General features: G+C 40.9%; 1 protein-coding gene across 7 annotated transcripts; it reads left to right on the forward strand.

Annotated features, from left to right (window-relative positions):
- The first annotated feature begins 853 nt into the window (after positions 1 to 853).
- LOC107388069 (actin-binding LIM protein 1) lies at positions 854 to 21782 on the forward strand. Of its 7 annotated transcripts, none has more exons than XM_054748935.2 (18): positions 854 to 1184; positions 9280 to 9423; positions 11298 to 11481; positions 11569 to 11678; positions 12248 to 12374; positions 12476 to 12569; positions 13742 to 13829; positions 13926 to 13984; positions 14083 to 14178; positions 15082 to 15159; positions 15746 to 15913; positions 17203 to 17232; positions 17322 to 17451; positions 17575 to 17667; positions 20819 to 20869; positions 21200 to 21264; positions 21422 to 21464; positions 21578 to 21782. In XM_054748935.2, the coding sequence occupies exons 1-18, from the start codon at positions 929 to 931 to the stop codon at positions 21646 to 21648; spliced, it is 1887 nt and encodes a 628-aa protein (XP_054604910.2). In that variant the 5' UTR covers positions 854 to 928; the 3' UTR covers positions 21649 to 21782. The 7 variants fall into 7 exon arrangements, with proteins under 7 accessions (XP_054604910.2, XP_070401656.1, XP_070401657.1 ...); XM_070545555.1 differs by lacking the exon at positions 854 to 1184 and adding an exon at positions 4162 to 4312 and having other exon boundaries at positions 21578 to 21778; XM_070545556.1 differs by lacking the exon at positions 854 to 1184 and adding an exon at positions 4162 to 4312 and having other exon boundaries at positions 20822 to 20869; positions 21578 to 21778.
- The last annotated feature ends 117 nt before the right edge of the window (positions 21783 to 21899 follow it).

Genomic DNA, 21899 nt, shown 5'->3' on the forward strand with positions numbered 1-21899 from the left:
CAGTCTCCGGATTTGCAACTCTGCCCCCTTTATTGCTTTTCAAAAAAATCATTATGCATGAATTTATTATTTTAATTAATCTGTTTTCACAAGGCAAGTTTTACATTTGAAATAAATAGAAGCAAAAATCTGATTTTATTTTTAAGCTCTTATAATTCACACTCACCTGGGTCCGTTTAGATTTTTTTATTTCCCAGCTGGTTTGCATTACTATAGGAGTCTGAGCTATGATTGTGACCTGCGTTAAATGAAAACTTAACACAACACTTGTAGGTTTCTAAATTTGTCTGAGTCCTGTCTGCCCTTGAGCAACGCTCCAATCCTCTGCTGGAGCATGATGGCTGCTCCTTTGTCTGGCCTCCCAGCTCTTTTTGTTCCAGTTGGGGTTTTTAAGCTGAATCATAACAAAACAATCAGTTTATTGTTGCTGCAATGTTTCAAATATGATTTTGCTTGTGACCAGATGTCCATATTTCCAGTTCTAATCCAACTCTTATCATGGACATTGAATGAATATACTTAAACTCATACATACATCAATTGTACGAAAAAAGGATGGCTTGTAATCCTCTTTAAAAGCCCCTGATCACTTAGCTTCTGCAGGAGATGACTTCCTTTGGTGGAAGAGGGTTACCTGACTTCCAGGAGACTCCTGGAGCTCCGTTTGCAATGAAGATAAACCCTAAATATACCTCACTTAATCTTCTTAGGGGGCTTGTGGTTGGTGTTAGCCTTTGCCTGATGGACACACACACACACACACACACACACACACACACACACACACACACACACACACACACACACACACGGTCAATCATAGTGAGTCAGAGAGCAGCTTAATACCTTCCACCCAGAGGAAAGCTCTGACTTCTCCAGCCCTGCTTTATGATTTCAAACTTGGAGATCAGTCGTCAGCCTCGTCGACATGAGCAGGTCGAACCTCCTCAACCTCAACAGCCTCGGCAGGATCTGTGGCTCCAGCCAGAGCAGCGACATGGTTGTCCTGGATCGGGTCAAGAGGAAGAACTCTGTGAGACGCATGTCGATCATCGAGGACGGGCATCTTGCCGAGGTCCTCTACCTGATCCCAAAGCAGTACATGATGGAGCAGCTGCCCTTCATCAACCCCGATGACTACATCCTGTGTGAGAAGCTGGCGGGTATTCCTGCAGAGCTGTCAGGTCTTATGTTATTTCTCATCTATTGTTTTCCAGTTAGATTTCAATACAACTGTACAAAGAGACTAGCCTTGTATATAACTAATCATCAGTTAATAATGCAGTTATTAAAGAGCAAGTCATCCCCAAATAAACTTTGTTTTGCTGATAAACTATATAAATGAGTGTCTAATCGTGCTGTAGACTCGCATAGTCAATAATTTGGCACTTAAGTGCATCTTAGTTAAAATTGAACTATTCTGCCTAAAACTGTCAGTGTTGCGCCCTCTTCAGGTAAAAATTCTGCACTACATTTGAATTTAAATCTGCCATTGCTATTGGCTAGAGGTATGACATTAGCTGGTACCATATGATGTCACAATGTCGCTGTGAGCCTGTGTGTGTATTCATTAGCGGCTCCACCCTCTCAGTCTGCCAGGCAATGTCTCCTTGTGGTGCATTTTTCTAATAAGAGATGAGAGTGGAGTTAGACTCTGCTAGGGTGTGACTTGCTCAGTAATGAGGCTGTGATGTACAGTACAGGCCAAAAGTTTGGACACACCTTCTCATTCAATGTGTTTTCTTTATTTTCATGACCTTTTACATTGGTAGATTTTCACTGAAGGCATCAAAACTATGAATGAACACATGAGGAATTATGTACTTAACCAAAAAGGTGAAATAACTGAAAACATGTTTTCTATTCTATTTTCTTCAATGTAGCCCCCCTCTGCCCTGATTACTGCTTTGTACACTCTTGGTATTCTCTTGATGAGCTCCAAGAGATAGTCATCTGAAATGGTTTTCCAACAGTCTTGAAGGACACCTCAAAGCAGTAATCAGAGCAAAGAGTGGCCTTTTTGAAGAAAATAAAATATATATACATCAAAATTTGTGTATCAAACCTGAGAGCAGCATCAAATTTTACTCATGTTTGTGACAACTGTCATCACACGAGGGGCTAATGAAGAGAGGTCAACCTCAGAGGCTGTACATGGAGTCCTACCAGGAGTCAGCAAAATAACCTCAGTTTTGCTTTTATTTAAGTGCAAATAACTGGAGCTCATCCATAACTTAATTTCCTCCATGCAATCAAGGTGTGGTGAAAGCGAGCCACCCAGCCCCTGGCAAAGTGGCAGGTAATGCTGACAATCACTGGCGTTAAAGCGGAATTTCACATTATGTTTCCTAAGTATTGCTCCCAATGGTACAGTAGGAGATAGATCACAAACAAAAGGGGGCCAAGGACAGAGCCTTGTGTGACCCCCTAATTGATGTGTCCCCAGGCTGAGGGGGACTCCCCTTTCCAAACACGAAAACTCCTATTGACCAAATAGGATTGCAAACACTGGAAGATCAAGCCTGTAATCCCAACCCACTGCTTTAAACGATGCATTGTGTGATCAATTGTATCAAAGGCTGCCATCAAATCCAGTAAAAGTAGTACAACAGCACTGCCTGCATCACTGGCCAAAATATGTCATTCAAGACCAGCAAAAGAGCGGTTTCAGTGTTCTGTCCTGCCCTAAAGCCTGACTGAAACATTTCCATTAGATCATTTTCAATCATAAAATCAAGGAGATGTGTATAGACAACCTTCTCTAGTATCTTTGAGAGAAATGAAAGCTTCGAGATCGGTCTGTAGTTCGCTAGCGTCGAGAGATCTAGTCCCAGCTTGTTTAATATTGGCTGAACCACAGTTTTCTTCAAATTGGCTGGAACAACACCGGACAAGAGGCTGCACACAGAGTACTGGAGAGGCAGGAATCGTTGCCCTGCACCTTCTCAACAAAAATAATTATTAAATCATCAGATGTCCCGTTAGTAGAAGAATGTTGGCACGTGTCAAGACGGGTCCAAAACAGAATTCAGAACCCTGGAAAGGACACATGCATCATGAGAATTTTGTGCCACCAGATCAACAAAAAACAGAGTCTCAGCCTGTTCAATGGAATCCTGATAAGCAAATAGCGCATCCCTATACATTTCCCAGGAGATGTGGAGACCATCTCTTTTCCATTTCCTTTCAGTCTTCCCACAAACCTGTCTACAAGCCCGAGTGTGGTCAGACAGCCAAGGTTCTGCTCTGAGCCTTCACTTTTATAGGGAAGATGATGTCCAGTATATATATATGACGTCCACTGTGACAGGAGTTCATCAGTGCTGAGAGTCAATGAGCAGATTCTGTCAGACTCAGAAGATGAGGCCTCAGCAAACTGTGCAACCTTAACATCATTTTAAAATACGAGTATGCCTCAAAGGGGGGGAACTACCACAGGTCTAGCAGGCAAATAAAAATCACATAAAATTGGTTGGTGATCAGAAAATACAGGGCTCATAATTTTAATATTGACATGAAGACCAGAGGAAATCACCAGGTCCAGGGTGTGTCCTTGCACGTGCACAGGGCCTACAGCCCATTGAGACAAATGAAAAGAACTCAGAAGATCATCCTCAAGGTGGCAGGAGACTTGTACAGAATTAAACTTCAGACATTTAGGACTCTACTAATCCTGTTTAAGAGATTGAGCTGTAAGAAACTTGTGTATCATAACACATTATCTTTAGAAATAAAGGGTTCATGAAAATAATTACTAGAAATCATTACCTGCTGAAGTCAATGCCATGCAAATGACTGCAACTCAGTCAGACTGATTTTGAGGCTAAATGTAATAATCTAGTAGTTGGGACTCATCCTCTACATATAACATGAGTGTTACACTACATCTGGGTTTGAAACTCCGACATTAGCTTGTCTGTGTCAGTAGAAGACAGTTGTTCACAACACTTAGAGAGCTGACTGACCATGTGGATGAGAGTTTTAAAGATCTGACCAAACTTTCATTTTTATAATTTTGTGACAGTGTGAGCATCCTGTCACAGTGTCCCGATTGATCATGCGCCCTAGCTACTAGGCCAAGAGGATGTCCCTTTGGCTGACTGGTTAGCGCGCGTGACTCTCACCCGAAAGTCTGGGGATCGAAAACACACACACACACACACACACACACACACACGCGGAAAGAAAGAGTGTCAGGCCCCCTTTGTATTTAGACCACCCCTTCTCTCTTGGGCCTGCAGTCCCGTCAGTAAACTCTCTTCACTCTGATCGGCACCAACCGTAGAGAGACCAGCAATCATGAGACAAACAGGTAGGTGTGTGTGTGTGTGTGTGTGTGTGTGTGCTTGTGTGCGTCTACTTTTAACCATTCCAACAGGATTTCTTTGAGCTTCATTCATAGCATATTTGACTTAGCAGATATCACACAGTCTCATTGTTTTTGTTGGCTTTTTGTTGTGATGCTATGGTAAAGGTGCAGTTCTGGTGTTTTAAGCTTGTGTGGGATGCCATCATTCTTTGGTGTCATTAGTGGGACAGCATCGCATTTTCTGGGGAGATTCTAGGAATCAGTTCCATAACCTTATTATGTTCTTGATATCTGCTTTAAATGTGTTATATGTGAGTTGCGAACATACCAGAAACTAAGTTTTGTGGTAAGAATTGTGCTTGCCAAGTAGGTAAAAGAGCACGGGCAGCAGTGGTTTAGGTAAAACCAGCATGTGATGTTGGAAATATGTTTCACTGCAGCAGCAGATCTGATTATAGAACTGAGAAATGGACTGTTTCCTTTTGGCAAAGCACGATTCTCTAATATGATCTAGAAGTCTTAAATAGTTTCCTGTTTGGTTTTTCTTTTAGTCCTATTTAACATTTTCAATATTGCTGTATCTAAATGTTTTTACTTGGCTCTGATGTCAAGTTCGGAAGAAAAGGTTAAACTTCCCAAACTCTACTCCAGCAGAATGAAGTTTACTATACAAAATTATAATCAAAACCATCCTTGCAACAGATTATTAAAACTTCCATCAACAACCTAAACAGATTCACTCCCGTTCCTCAAGCACACGCGTGATTTTTATGGCTGAAAATAGCGGGCTGTGTGATCAGCTGGTCGTCTCGGGTTTCTCTCCATTCTATACCCACAGATTGCTAATACCTGACACCAGATCAGCTTCTCATCCTGCATGAGATTTTTACATTCCTTGGATTTACATTGTATAAAACGGGAAGGCAATCCCATGAACAGTGATTAATAATCTTTGTGAAACAAAGAGAATCACACAGACTAAAACCTCAGTGAGACATAGATTCCTAATCTGGTTTGTGCTGCCTGCTCGCTACCAAGGTAACAAATCCATCCTTGTTGTCGGGCGGACAACTGAGTTTGGAACGATTTCAACTTGAAGCTGCGTGTTTGTTTGCCAACACACCCCCTCCGTGTCAGCACAGCTTGTCTGTGGTATATTTTCAGTGGCGTTCTTAGCTGGTGAGGTTTTCTGCACAAGTGAGGGATGCAGACCTTCAGAAATGAAAAGATAAAGTTTCCTAAAGCTGTGTGCTTCGTGTTCTCTCTCTCTCTCTCTCTCTCTCTCTCTCTCTCTCTCTCTCTCTCTCTCTCTCTCTCTCTCTCTCTCTCTCTCTCTCTCTCTCTCTCTCTCTCTCTCTCTCTCTCTCTCTCTCTCTCTCTCTCTCTCTCAACAAGCCACATTCCTATGCTGCTGCTGCTACTAATCACTGTGAGGACTTCTCAAGTGGACTGATTAGATTGTGCAGGCATCCACTGCTTCTGCTGCCAAACAAGCATGAAAGAGATAAAAAGGACAAAAACCAGTCTGACATTCTTCTCTTTTATTCCTAAACAGTCTGTCTTAAACATGCTTATGTGTAATACACTCACTGGCCACTTTATTGGGTACACCTGTCCAACTGCTTGTTAACACAAATTACGAATCAGCCAATCACATGGTGGCAACTCAGTGCATTTAGCTATGTTTACATGGTCAAGACGATCCGCTACAATTCAAACCGAGCTTCAGATTGGGGAAGAAAGGTGATTTAAGTGACTTTGAACGTGGCATGGTTGTTGGTGCCAGACAGACAAAAGCTTCAGAAACAGCCGATCTTCTGGGATTGTCACACACAACCATCCCTAGGGTTCACAGAGAATGGTCAGAAGAAGGGAAATCATCCAGTGAGCGGCAGTTCTGTGGGCAAAATGCCTTGTTGATGCCAGAGGTCAAAGGAGAATGGCCAGACTGGGTTGAGGTGATAAAAAGGCAACAGTAACTCAAACAGCCACTCGTTACAACCGAGGTATGAAGAAGAACATCTCTGAATGCACAACATGTCGAACCTTGAGGCAGATGGGCTACAGCAGCAGAAGACCACACTGGGTGCCACTCCTGTCAGCTAAGAACAGGAAACTGAGGCTACAAGTCACACAGGATCACCACAATTGAACAGTGGAAGATTGGGAAAAATGTTGCCTGGTCTGATGAGTCTCAGAATTTGGCGTCAACAACATGAAAGCATGGATCCATCCTGCCTTGTATCAACAGTTCAGGCTGGTGGTGGTGGTGGTGTAATGGTGTGGGGGACAATTTCTTGGCACACTTTGGGCCCCTTAGTACTGACTGATCATCGTTGCAACGCCACAGCCTACCTGAGTATTGTTGCTGACCATGCCCATCCCTTTATGACCAGTGTACCCCAGTTTCTCCAATTAAATAATCATAATTAACCCGTTATATTCCCACCACTAGTTTTTATCTTTAGGTGTATGAGTAACTTACTCAAAGTCATGCTTGAAATGAAGAACATAGTGTGTAAATAAAAAAAGTATACAAAAATGTGTATTAAACTACAGCCTAGAGGCCAAGGGCGTCAGTTTGTTTTCAGAATTGCTGGGGACAATAACCATACACTTGAGTGGGGTTTAAAAATTGCTGGGGACAATAAAGTAGGCTAGCACAGGGGTCGGCGGCTCTGGAGCCGCATGCGGCTCTTCCATCCGGCTCTCTGTGTTTGTAAAATAATGAATGGATATTTAAATAAAATGCTTTATATTTTACTGCATTAATTTAACATCTGTATGCCAATTCTAAATGTAAATATTGTCTGCGTAAACCTGAACAGGTCCAACCCGGTCTTACTGTGAGACCGGGTTGACGCGTCACGCTTGTGCGTAATCATAGGCGCTTTATGAGCTGGAGGATGTGAGATTCTGGGATTCTCCTCAGACGGCTCCTGGATGCGTCGCCACATTGGAGACAGGAACAAGCGCTATTCAGCCAAAGTTTCATCATCAGGGAACATTTTCTATAAGTGACAAGTCTCTCTGAGAGACAGGGTTTGGAAAACACTCGCTTCAGTGGGAGGAACCTTCCCACATGCGCTCTGGGTGGCTCTGGGGTTAATCAAGTTTAATTGTTTCTCTTTGCAACAATCTTCACAAGAAGGCAAAACAGTTAAACGGCAGGTTACAGATATTTCCATTTGACTTTTTATTTTGACAGATGAACTCAAGGATGTTGCTTGGTTTGAAATAATCACCCCGACGCACACTGATGCTCATGGATGAGTTGACATTTTAATGTTAACGCACATCGCGGAGGTAAAATATTCCCATCAGAACATCAGAGCTTTATACTGGTTAAGCGTGGCTCGGAGCGCCCACGGTGGACAGTGAGCTGAAGATCTGAGGGGTTCGCAGCGCAGAACCACGGTGCATGCGATGATTTCCTCCCACTGAAACAGTCTGGAAACCCGGTCTCTCTGAGGGATGTGTCACTTGGAAAAATGTTCTTTTTATGAAATTATGAAACTTTGGCTGAACAGCGCTTGTTCCCGTCTCTAATATGGAGACGCATGACGCGTAGAGACATTTGATTACGCACAAAGTTTATGTGGAGCAGAAGCGGTCGGGCCACGGCAGGTGAAATGTTCCTAGCCTACATGAAGGTAAACAGTTTAATTGTAACATTAATACGTTACTGGACACGCTGGTCTGGTTGGTTAGACCAGTGTTTGAAGTGGAAAACACACACACACACACACACACACACACACCAATTAAAATAATGCTGATAGCGTGGACTAGAAGACAGGTGATGGTTTACGTATTTAAATGATGATCAGGCTGCTGTAAAATGTAATCTCCATCCACATCCAGACACAATTATCCTCTATTCTTTCTCTAGTTGCTCTACTCTTGTCTGGGCTGACGTAGCTGACGGTGCGCGCGGCGCGCCTAACTAGCGGCTGACGCACATTTTACGCATTTGGAGAGGTGGGCTGGATGCTGTGCGTTTACTGGAAGATGGTCCACTTAACGCACGGGTGTAGACTACATATTAATGACAAATGAATGAAAATTAAATTGTGAGTTTTTACTTCATATTTTATAAATAAAAATGACGGGGGAAACATTTATGACGTCTTTTAAAACTAAATTTTCTAGCGCGACCTGCCTGCTTCACTTAAGTCACTGCTTATTAAGGTCCGTCCAGAATTACTGTGGGAAATGGGTAATAATGGCTCTTTGATGGGAACAGGTTGCCGACCCCTGGATAAGATCTGAGCTGGTAAAACAAAAATCCTCATCAGCAGGCGTTTTTGAATGTGGGGGGGACACAGCTGCCAATCACAAATTTTGCCGGGGACATGTCCCCGGTGTCCCCGGTTAAAATGACGCCTATGCTAGAGGCTCTTTTATGCAATGCCAGGAATGCAGAACTGTCAAGAGCACAGGTGGCAGGAACGGCCAATCACACGTTAGCAAGTATCAGCAGAGCCAATAGATGAGCTTATGGACGATTCTAATGGGAAACCGGCTTCAACACAAGCGGTTGTTTTTTTCTTGGTCCTAGTGCTCAACCAGTGTCTATTTAATATAGTGTAATATTGTTTTTGGATAGTTAAAAAGTGCAAGGGACAAAAAATTGACTTTGGAAAAAGTGTGGAGGGGACATGCCTCCTGTCTCCCCTAACACCACGTCCATGGTCTGACTACATTTGTGCTGTAAGTGTTCTCATCTCAAAATGAACCCAGTCTGCATGTGTTCCTCCACAAACACAAAGCAAACACAGGTTCTGAGGGGGGTTTCAGTCATGCATTATAAAACATTTTAAATGTAATTAACAAATCTGCAAAACAGAGGACATTTATTCAAAAGGCAAACATAAAAAGTAGAATTCATGCTGTGCATCTCTAACCATACATTTTCTAACAAAGCGACCTGGGCTTGACTGACTGATTCCAATTTTTTGCCTCTCCAGTGTTGCACTCTCAGGACAGCTCCCAGTCTGGATCGCCAGCAGGGAAGCAGATCGTCCAGTGTGTCAGGTGTGGGGGGGTCTGTAAAGGAGAGGTGCTACGGGTGCAGAGCAGATACTTCCACATCAGGTGTTTCACATGCAAAGGTGAGTTCAGTCAGTGTTCAGCAGTTGAATGAAATGATGCGATAATGATAACGATGCGGAGATGCTGCAGCCATATGTTCCGGCCCGGTCACTTCGCTCTGAGAACCAGCTGCTACTTGTGGCTCCTGAGGCCAGGTTGAAGTTGAGAGGGGACAGGGCGTTCTCTGTTGCGGGTCCGAAACTGTGAAACTCATTGCCCCTAACTATTAGGGGCTCTCCATCAGTAGTAGTTTTTAAAATGAGGCTGAAAACCAACTTTTATGATCTGGCTTTTAATTCTGTGGGTTAGCAATTGTTAATGTTTTATATTTTGTAATTCTTATTTGTGGTTTTAATTATGTCTGTGGCGCTATATGTTTTATTGTTTTGTTCTTTTGTTGTGCAGCACCTTGGTGGCATGCTCATGCCTGCAAGGTGCTTTATAAATAAAGGCTGAGTTGTGTTGTGTTGATAAAATAAGAAAGAAGTTCGAACTGAGAGCTCTGTATATCATTTAACTGTTTTGCATAATTTGGTTCATGATGACTCTAGCAGATGGTGATCCTCTCGCATCCTTCAGTACTCCATATCCCCCAAAACAAACAAAAAGAAACCTTTTATTAGTAGAATTTGCTCAAGTAGCTTGTTTTTATGGTTACTTTTCAAAGAATTCAATGCTGTCAGCAGGTGCCTTTAAATTGAATTTCTTAGAAAACATTCTTCATCTCCACCGAGCTGTTGTGAAACCCTCCCTGCTTCATAGTGGACATACTTTCCCAGCATGCAATTGTCCTGACTAATGAGCCCTGACAAACGTCTGGTGTTGTTGCCTTCCCTCACTAATGTGGTGATGTTTACAGCACAGAGAGAAAACAAGGAAGCTCAGGAACTGGATTAAAGTGATTTTTAAATCAGATGTCATTATTTGTCCACCTCTTTATGAATCATTTGTGTCTAAATGGAGCAAAACTCAACATTTAGCGATACCACCAGAGAGAAACAGACCAAAGTGAGTTCAGCTGTGAGGGGGTGACAGTGGGACAGAAATAGAGATGTGTAAATCTGTCTCTGTCCTCTGGCTGCGTTCTGCTGGGGAGGCTGAGAAGGACAACGTGGGTTTGGTCGGATCAAATATGTCCAGACAAGCACATCTTGTCTGTAACCCGCCAGTAAAAGCCTGACGGATTGACTTTGTTTTCATGATGAGTGTTAAGAAATACGAATGCATAAAGATATGCTGATGAGTCTTCAGCCCCTCGCAATGACCTTCAAGAGGAAGTTTACAATCACCAGAATTAATTTCTTTAACATTAAAAAAAATAACATTTTATTTCAAACTTTTACGGTTTTAAAAGAGCAACACAGGTCAAATCTAGCTTTTAGTTATGTCACAGCGTTTACTTTAAATTTTCAAGGATTTCTACTCATGGTTCTATCAAAAGGTCTTGGTGTTTGAACATTTTTGAGCAGTTCTTTTGATGTTTGTGCAAATAGTGCTCAGCAAACGTTTTAACAAAAATCTCATGGGAGTGGCTCTTTGGAGGCTAATTTGAGACCATTTATCTGTTGCAAGAAGTTTTCCTTCATCAGTTTTGTTTTATTTATGATGCTTGTTTACAGATAGAGCTGATTAATTATTCATTCATTCATTCATTTTCAGTCATGTTTCCTGCTAGTGACATGCACCTCATGTCCCAGCTGCATGTTCACAGTGTGGGAGGTTGTTACACCTTTGTTACAAATGTGTTACAAACCTTTTCATCCTAAGCATACCATCCAAATTCCATTCATTAATCAGAATATGTGATTCTAAGCTTAATTCCATTAGCAAAGCTCTTAATGTTGGATCCCCACAATATTTTCTAATTTCAAACCCTGAAATACATTTTGTGCAGTGTGCGGCTGCGACTTGGCTCACAGCGGTTTCTTCATGAGGAACGGGGAATGCCTCTGCCCGGTGGACTTCCAGCGACTTCACGGCACACCCTGCAACAACTGTGGGGAGTTCGTAGAAGGGGAGGTGGTCATGATCCTGGGAAAGTCCTACCACCCAGCATGTTTTGTGTGCACAGTTTGCAAGTAATTATAACAATTCTGGCTGTTGTAGGTTTGCAGCAAGGTTTTGCATTTGTGTGGCTTATCTCAGGCTGATTCTTTCCTTCTTAGAAAACCGTTTCCTGCAGGAGACTGCGTGACCTTCAGAGGAAAAGACTGTCTCTGTCAACGCTGCACCGGACCCACGTCTTCGTCTTCTTATCAAATCAGCTGTCCTAACAGTGAGTGTATTTATGCTGCATTCACTACCCGAGGAAAAGCAGATGTCTGAGTTAGAAAGGGGACTATGCATTGGACACCGGCCTACTAGAGTCTCTGAGCGACCTACCTGCTTGTTTTATTTATGTTTATAATACTGTGCTGCTGAGTCTGGTCAGTATCTGTTCAGCAGAGTAAATGATTTGTAATTGTTTCAGGAATTTAAAGCTTTCTGTTTTCTTAAATCAGGATAATACATATTTGAGATAGTCCATCAGAAATCAGAAGGGTCAAGTGATCTTACAGCTGTCATGCTCAACTTTAAAACTAAAGAAAAGCAGGACATGCAGTGCATGATTTTAAAACAATTATAGATTCAGTCATCCCTTTGAAGCTCCCCCCTGGCTCTACCTTAACCCGGTCCACCTACAGATTATAGATATAAACAGAACAAAAGAGGATTCAGGCTCAGTAAGCCTCTGATTTGTTGAATCTGTCTGCAGGATTGTACAAAAAGCTGCTTATTAAGACAACCCATAAGAAAGAGCAGAACATATAACAGACATGAACGTGCACGTTTGCTTTTTTTCAGACTGCGCCGGCTGTGGTAGGGACATCAAGAACGGCCAGGCGCTGTTAGCTCTGGGTCACCGGTGGCACATCGGCTGCTTCAAGTGTAAAGCCTGCAGGAGGGTCCTGAACGGAGAATACATCAACAAGTAAACACAGAACTCTGATTCAGGAGCCCTACTTCCTCTCTCTGCCTTAATCTAATGTAAAATTCATAACTCACGGAGAACACGACTGTTATGTGTTTCAGAGATGGCGCTGCCTACTGTGAGAGAGACTACCAGACTCAGTTTGGGGTGAAATGTGAAGCGTGTCAGAGGTTTATAACAGGAAAAGTCCTGGAGGTAAGACCGAATAACGATGAAGCATCTTGGTCTACCTCTGTGGAAGAACATTTTTAATGTGTAGAAATCGACATAATCTGGAAAAGACAGAAATCACAAAACAGCTTTATGAATTTTCCATTTCCTCCAAAAAACTTTACTTGATATTTATTCATTTTTTGGTCATTTTCAAATGTAATCAGAGAACATCCAATGCCTGGTGTCAACTTAAAGTTTTGAAAACTTCTTTTGGGTTTAAGGGTGAAAGGTGACTCCTGTGAAGTGTCCTTTTTGAGCAAATGTTAGTGTTGGAAATTCTTTAGTTGGCATTTAAAAGCCTGGCTCAAAGATTAAGACATCTAGGGTGGGTCATGACTCGCGGGAGGTGTTTAACCCAATACATGCAGAATCAACACAACTTCAATGTGAGTAAAAAGAAAAGTTCTTTATTTTCTAAGCAGGAACAAAAAGTGCACTGGTAAGTCCAGTGAGGGTGTGCCGTTTGGCATTAGTCCATATGGTAGTCCACGACGTGTGGGAAAGGAGGGTAGCCAAGGTGAGCGCAGGTGGAATTCAGCGGGCTGAGGCGGGTGAGGCAGCGGGGATGAACGGGCAGGCGTAGAAGAGGATGGGACGTGGTTCTGGAAATCCGAGGTTCAAGTGGCGAGAGAAGTGTGAAGAGTTGAGTATCCTGAGCAGAGCAAACAAACAGAGTTCAGGGGAAAATCCAAAAGGCATAATCCAGAAAAACAGTCCAAGGTTCAGAGCCAGTAATCCAATATCAAAGATTTAACAAGCAACAAGCAAACGAGGTCGCGAGGCTGATGCTACCTAACAGGTGCAATCATCCGGCGTAGTGTGGTGTCGCCATCCTCCTTTTATACCTGACCTCCAGATTGGAGATTTGGCACACCTGCAGCACCCTCCGCTCCTCACCTGTGGAAGATTGCCTCAGAGATGGCTAGTGAGGAGAGAGTGCTCACCTCGGCTCAGGAACATGACAGGGTGGAATAATCACAATCTGAGCTTTTGTTGATAACATGCACACATTTAAGTTCAATATCAACAGATTTTGGAAGCAAAAAACAGTCAAAATAAAAACTGTGCAGAAAAGAAACATTTTACTAAATACTGTGAAGCAAAACATATTCAGACACTTACATTTTGGTGCATTTTGTTCATTTCTGCATTAGGCTGGACACAAACACTACCACCCCAGCTGTGCAAGATGCTGTAGGTGTGGTGGTGTCTTCACAGAAGGGGAAGAAATGTATCTGCAAGGTTTGATTATTCATTCTTTATCATTTGTGATTATTTAAGAGTCCAAATGGTCATTTTCTACATTAAGAAGGGCAGTAAACAACCATGTTTTCTCAGGATCTACAATCTGGCACCCCAACTGCAAAGACAGCAGCAGAGCAGAAGACGGCTGCAGGGTGAGACCAGTCTAACTCAGAAGGATTCTTTTCAGAAACATTTTGGATTTGTAGTTTTAGAAGCAGATGAACACTGCAAACACTGTCCTCCTTCTCAGGTCAGCAGGTCGCAGATGCCCAGTCTTGATTTCTTTTTCCCTCCACATGAGCTGAGGGTAAAGAATGTCTGCAGACCCATGGTTTCCTCTTATAGAGTGAGCAGACTGTGGATGCTTTGTTAGGTTTGAGTTTTGACTGAATGACTCACAACACGACATAACCTGAATGATCATCTGGGAGCTGTCTGATAAGTGGTGAACTAGCTGCTTGTTGTCTAGAGCAGAAGTTCCCAAACCTTTCAGCATCAGACCCACAAAATTCATGCAACTCTAGATGTCTCTGACTAATGGGCACAAAGAAAACCACTTCACTTATATCCATTTTTGATACTATAATTGAGTTTTTGTATCAATTATGTCAGAATAATAGCTTCAGCAATTGTTTTTCAATTTTACTTTGTTTTCTGGACCCTTTGTTTAGGGACCCACAGTGGGGTCCTATATCCCAAACTTTGGGAACCACAGCTCTGGAGGGAACTTGATGCCTTTTTGCAGAAATGTTGCATGTCTGACTTTTATTTTAAGAACTTTCCTCTTGCCTCTGTGACATCACAGTGTTACAACATGCATCAGATTTAACTGAAATAATCTCAGTTATCACCTGCCACTCAACATTTGAATAAAACTTATGTTTTTTCATGGATTTTTTAAAAACTCCCAGAAAAAACTCGGATCTAAACCAGAAGCTGAATGATTTTTGGAGTCTGCCTCGTTTTAAATGACGACCAGATACAGATACCGAATCTCCCCCGATTTCCACATTTCTAAGACCACCACCTCTTTAACAGGATTAGTGTTATATCAGATTCTCTACATGTCTCTGCCCTCTAGTGAAAGATCTGAGTACTGCATGTTGTAAGAGCCAATTTTATTTCAGTTGAATTGCAGTGCACCTGCTCTTGAATGGAGTTTAACAACTGCTGGAAGGTGAACCGGCCCAGATGTGGTGTGAGAAGTGAAAGTGTCCAAATGAGTAAAACTTTGTTGTTGTTTTTTTAGCCCAACAGATCGTCATCTGAGAGCTCCTGCTCCAGGCCCAGCTCATGCACTCCGGGCAGTCCCAGTCGGACAATCTGTGTAAGTTTAAAGATCTTGTGCCTCCTCTCTGCTGCGTTTAACACCTTTTATGCTTCAATGGCATTTTTTATTCACACAGGGGGGTCACATGGACAAGTCGCTAATGCAAAATGTTCATTTTTGACAAAATGTGAAAATCATTTAAAAAAATTAAACTCTTGACTGATTGGAACAAGTTTCACATTTTCTGTTAGAGGAAATGTGATTTTCATTTTCACAATTCATTCATCACCACATTGAGAAAATCAGCCACATCAGCTGGAACTGATGTGATGAATCAGTCTGCTTAGGGTGCTGAGCTTTATTTTAAAACGGTGCTTTAGTGTCTTTTTCCCACCCAGCCTCCTTTTATCTGTGAAGGAAATAAATGTAATAAACTTTACTCCCGTTAAAACACCTCTGCATCAAGCCTAAAATGATTCATTCTGGTTTGAAAGCCTTAAACAATCTGATTGCTTCATGTGGCAAAGTTGGAGATCCGTGGTGTTTTTGGGATTAAAGCTTTGTTCCACCCTGCTGTGATGAACTCTCTCTTGAACCTTCCTTTGTCTCATGTCCTCTGTGTCTGTGCCCCCCCCCCCCCCAGGCAAAAGTAGATAACGAGATCATTGATTACCGAGACTTAGCAGCCATTCCCAGAGTCAAGGCTATATTTGATATAGAGCATCCTGACATGATATCTTATAAGTCCACCAACGAGAGCTTCTCTACTCTGGATGAGAGGGGTGAACAGAACCAGCCGGGCCCCACAGAGGTAATGGCCGCTGATGCGTTGGTGTGTCATCTTCATTTCATAGAAAAATGTCTCTTAGCTGTATTTTGGGAGCACTGTGGTTGAATATAAATGAATGAATGAATGAATGAATGAATGAATGAATGAATGAATGAATGAATGAATATTTAGAGGACATACTTCACACGTTCTCATCTATGCAGGAGACCGCTAAGTGTGTGCGTACGTTGACGTTAGTAGATTTTACAGGTCACACAAACACACGACACAATTGTAAAAAGAAGTGTGTTGTTTCAGCTTAGTCAGAATGTGGGCTCCAACCCCTGATGCAGTTGTCTGTTATTTCTCTCACACTTTTTGACTCATGGAAAATAACTTAGAAAAACAGTTCTGATCTTTTTGCAAAGTTTCTTAAAATGCTGAAAACTCTGACACAGGAACACGTTTTTCAGCTGAAACGTGAGAACCCTTTCAAAAGCACCAAGCATGGAGCTCAGAGAGATGCTGACCGTGTTTGGATTCAAATCTACTGGAAAAGTTGTTTGTATTTTAATTGTGGTGCGACTCATTCGATTTAAAAAATTGATCTAATTAATTAGAAGATTTGGTTTATTTAATCTTGATTAATTGCATTTTTGTTGTTCAAGAAAATTTGCCCCCAAAGCAACTTTTGTATAGTAAATCCTATGAGGTAGAGAAGCAAACGATAGGCATGGACATTAATAATAAAGCTTTTAACCTTTTTATCATTAATTCACTTATGCTATTTAATAACTTATCAAACTTATTCCCATCATGAACTTAATAATTATCTTTAGCCTAAAGGCAGCACAGAGCGTTTATCAGGACTATTTCAAAGAGAACCTCTTTTAGCTGCTATGGAGACAAATTAAACATGACATTTTTTTTATTACTAACTTAAACTGAAGTAGTTGCAATTTTGTACAGATAATGTTTAAAGCATAAATATTCATGAAATATGTGATGTTAGCAACATAATTTATTTATTTATTTTTATTTGGGACACCACACATACCGGTATCGGTTTATATCAGTATCTGAAATTAAGAGTTAGACATATCAGTAAAAAAGCCAATAATGAGCCTCCTTATTATGAACCTTAGCATAATCTGATTTTAGATATGGCCTGTTTGGCTTCATCTGACAACCTCTTTATTTATTTATTTATTTTACTTATTGTGCTGGTTCAGGGGTAAACCTGAAAGATGTGAAAGGATTAGGGTTAGGAGAATATTTTGTGTGATATAAAATTAGATCAGCTTATTGATTTCTCTGTGTGCTTGTTTTAGTCAGCAGGAAACACATCTGAAACCACAGAGGTAAATAAATATCACTGACCTTTTATTACATTTATACCCAAGTATTATGGTTGTGTGTCTCATGTTGCTTTAATGTTTTTTTTTCCAAGGAGAGTTTTGAGTTTAGGACATGCGTGCCAAAATCTCCAAGTCATGGATCTTTTGTAGGTCCAGTTACAAGCCATCGCCACAGCTACACCCCGTCGCTGTCCAGATCACCACAACACTTCCACCGACCAGGTAGAAAGAAAGAGCAACGGCTCCATCACCTTAAAAATCAGCCCCTGTTTTTGCCTTTTTAAAGATCACATCTTTTCTCCTCCGCCCTAACACTCACTTCTTCTGTCTTTGGGAAATAACAAGGTTTGGTCCTTTCTTCCTCTTTGCTTCCTGGAAACCAAAATGTCACTTGCCCCACTTCTTCTTTATATCACCACTTGTTCTCTAAACCTGAAGGTAAGATCCCTGCAGCATTTTCTGCTCACGTCTATGTAAAAGTCCAAACAACTAACCAGACTGATCTGATGGTCAAGCTGGAAATATGGCCGATCAGAGAAGAATGATGCACTCTACTGTTGTTGTTCCTGCAGAAACACTGAGCCATCTAGTGGTCAGAGTTAGAAAATGTAACAGCTGTTTATCAAAACATTTAGAATAGAATAGAATAGAATAGAATAGAATAGAATAGACAATAACTTTATTATCCCCCTAACAGCTTGGTGTCACAGCAGCAAATCACATTCACAACAGGAGCAAAGAAAAAGCAAATAATAAAAGAAGGTACATTGGACAAAAAATAAAAAAGGTACAAATAAAAAAATGTAAGAAATACATCTTTTTTTTTTACTAAATTCACCACATTTACAAAATTAACTAAATTCACCACATTTAAAAAAATAATAAACAAAAATCCTTGTTAAAAGATTAACAGATAGGGAGAGAGAACATGGAAAAGAAACAACAGTTTATTGCACATATGATCAGCAGTGTGATTTCAGGGCTTTTCACCAACCAGACAGTACAGGAAGTGGATTTTTATTTTTAATTTAAATCTGGTAATTGGAATATGTTGTTTATTTTAGTTTTTCTCTAAATAGATGGAATTGTAAAAGTTTTATTTCCTTTGTTTTCCCTAAAACATGTTAGATGACGTTCCACATCTTTTTTATTCAGGATGTTTTGGGTTGTGAGTTTAGTGGCAGATAAACGGCTTCAGCTGTTCATAAATGCCAAAAAGAATACAAAATATAATAAAGTAAACTTTTAATAAAAATGAAAAAGTAAATAAATATATTTCTACTTGGGATGATTAATATCAGCTTTTTTTTATTTCTGATACACCGATGTAGTCTCATTCTTAATTTCTGATAATGATGTGAACCAATACCAACATCGTATACCTATGTCATATCATAAAGAAAGAAAAACTAAATTACTTTAGGTAACTACATCACATATTTCCTATTATGCATTCTTAAACTTTAAACATTAGCTGTGCAAAATGACTTCTAGCTGTGCCAAACTAACAAAACATCTCAACCACTAAACCTCAGATCTGGCATATTTTGACATTTTGAGTGAGGGGAGAAGTAGCTGAGTACTTTTACTTTTGAAACTTTTCAGAAAACGCAGTGGAGCAAAAGTTAAAAGTAGGCCTCAAGAAAAATAGGACTAAATTACTTAAGTAAAGTAACAAAGTATTAGTACTTTATTACATTCCATCACTGATCACTAGAAGAGAGAATAGCTTTCCTGATCATTTCCAATGTTACTTGTTGTTTCCACTGGCTGATACCATCAGACGTCCCTAATTTCAACAGATAGAATTTTCTCATTTGATTAATTAATGTTTAAAACCAGAATAATTATGAACACAATGGGTCAAAACAGCAAGAGGACATGGCCTGTGTGCTACTAGTTGGCTGTCTAATGTTACTGAGTATTTAGTTTGTTTTGTTATTGAATAAACACTGCCCGTCAAAAAAGGGTTGCTACCAGAAAAAAAGGTCACGCTTTCTAATATTTTGTTGGACCACCTTAAGCTTTGACTACGACCCACAATTGCTGTGGCATTGTTTCAATGAGCTTCTACAATGTCACCAGATTTATTTCCACCTGGTTTTGCATTAATGGTTCACCAAGATCTTGCATTAATGATGGACGAGTCTGACCGCTGCACAAAGCCTTCTCCAGCACATCCCAAAGATTCTCAATAGGGTTCAGGTCCGGTGGCCAATCCATGTGTGGAAATGATGTCTCATGCTCCCTGAACCCCTTATTCACCATCTGAGCCCGATGAATCCTGGCATTGTCATCTTGGAATATGCCCGTGCCATCAGGGAAGATGAAATAACCTGGTCATTCAGTACATTCAGGTAGTCAGCTGACCTCATTCTTGGAGCACATCCTGTTGCTTAATCTAGACCTGACCAACTGCAGCAACCCCAGATCATAGCACTGCACCTACAGTCTTGTACAGTAGGCACTAGGCCCAATGGGTGCATCACTTCATCTGCCTTTCTACCCTGATGCACCATCACTCTGGAACAGGGTCCATCTGGATGCATCAGATCAGTTTTTAATAATGTGTTTGGACAGTTCTTAACCCAGTTTTAGTCGTTTCTGCATCTCCTTAGATGTTTTCTCTGCTTGGTGCACCAATGATCTGACCCTTCTCACACAGACTAACATCTTTCCCATGACCACCAGATGTGTTTTTTTACATGGTTGTTGAAGAAATGAGAAGCAACTCATTGCACCAGTTGGGGTTAAATAACTTGTTGCCAGCTGAAAGAGAATTACCCATGCAGTAATTATCCAATAGGAGGTTCCTACCTATTTGCCTAGTTAAATCCAGGTGGAGACTTTTTTTGCCAGGCAGTGTATAAATAGTTACTCTGGCCATCCATCCATCCAGTGTCTGAACCCGCTTTGTCCACGTAGCAACTGGTGCCTATCTCCAGCGGTCAATGAGCAATCAGGCAGGGTACACCCCGGACAGACAGCCAGTCCATCGCAGGGCAACACAGAGACACGCAGGACAAACAATCACACACACACACACACACATTAACCTAACAGTCATGTTTTTGGACTGTGGGAGGAAGCCGGGGTACCCGGAGAGAACCCACGCATGCACAGGGAGAACATGCAAACTCCATGCAGAAAGATCCCAGGCTGGGAAGCGAACCCAGGACCTTCTTGCTGCAAGGCAACAGCTCTAACCACTGCGCCACGGCGCAGCCTTCTGGCATTTCCTTGTTTATTTAAAGCAGCTCTGTTGTGACTTGAGGGGATTAGACCAGGATGAACTTTACCATCAGTGCCCTGATGACAGCGTGAGTGAGCAAGGACCTCCACTTTGTCCGTTAACGATCAGACTTTTACCATCTTGGCTGCTTTTATAATATTAGACTTCTCTTTCCCTACATGGAAACATTTCTAAATCTTGATGCTTTTTAAATGACAGTTCCAATTGTAATACAGAGCACATTTTTGTAAATGACGTTAATAAAATAAAAGTGATGTTGTTCCAACCTGCCTTAGTGACAGCATGTCGTTAGCATCATGCAACCAAATTTCTGCTAACTCTGCATTTGTTCTTCAGCAGACCAAGGCTTGGATTTGTACAGAAGACCTCCCATCTACAAACAACAAGGTACAGCTTTCAGCTAACTTTTCAAACCTCATATGGTGCAAAAATTTACATTAAACATATTTTTATTCTTCAATTAGTTATTTTAGTTCATTAAAAATGAAAAATGAAACAGAGGCTGAATTGTGGTGAATATATGAGTCATTTTAATTAGTCTGAATATAAAACTTGTTTATTTAATGAAAATGTCCGTGGATATGAAATTAATAGAGCAGTAACTAGGAAGTCTGACATCTGACGACGGTATACTTTCCTTAGGCAGTCTGATCTATTTTGGGGAGTGAGCAGATTCTGACGCTGAGTTTATCTGTCTGCTGTGCCACTTTCTCACAGATCTGAATTCCTGCTCATCCCAGACAACCTCCTTACCCGTGTATGGTCACAACTTCCTGAATCTGGTAAATGCAGAAAATGCATGTCCTTCCTAGCTTTACTGTTTGGTGACATTCTTTGGATTTATGTATCAGTACTTTATTGAAAAAATATATTTTAAAGCAGAATTAAGTGTTTTTTAAGATGAATATTAACAATGAATGATATTTTTTCCTCTTCAAGCCTCAGTCAGCTGATTTCTGCAGCACCCTCAGAGACAGATTCAGTAAGTACAAATATTTAAAACCACAGCTTATAATTCTATCTATATAAAGCCAGCTTACATAGTATTTTAACTAATTATTTTCTGATTTACTAAAATTTTCTCTCCTTTTTTAGGCTTTAAGGTAAGCATAAGTGTCTTATTTTCTTGTAGCTCCTTTATCTGCATATGCGTGTTTGTTAACTGAGTCTCATTTCTTAGTTTCCCCCTAATATGTCTTTTGTTTTTCTTGAATATATAAGGAGTCACGTGTATTAAAGGTGTGGAACATAAAAAAACATTTTTTATTATTATTTCTGATAATAATCAGTCACTCTGAGTTTTTCATGCAGGCTGAACATGAAAATAGCCTCCTACACCTATCTCCTGCATTAGCTTCTGATAGAAAATAGACAGATTTGAAAATCCTGAAAGATCTACGTCACACTGTCACTTAAT

Source organism: Nothobranchius furzeri, chromosome 16, assembly GCF_043380555.1.
Source record: "Nothobranchius furzeri strain GRZ-AD chromosome 16, NfurGRZ-RIMD1, whole genome shotgun sequence".
NCBI lineage: Eukaryota > Metazoa > Chordata > Actinopteri > Cyprinodontiformes > Nothobranchiidae > Nothobranchius > Nothobranchius furzeri.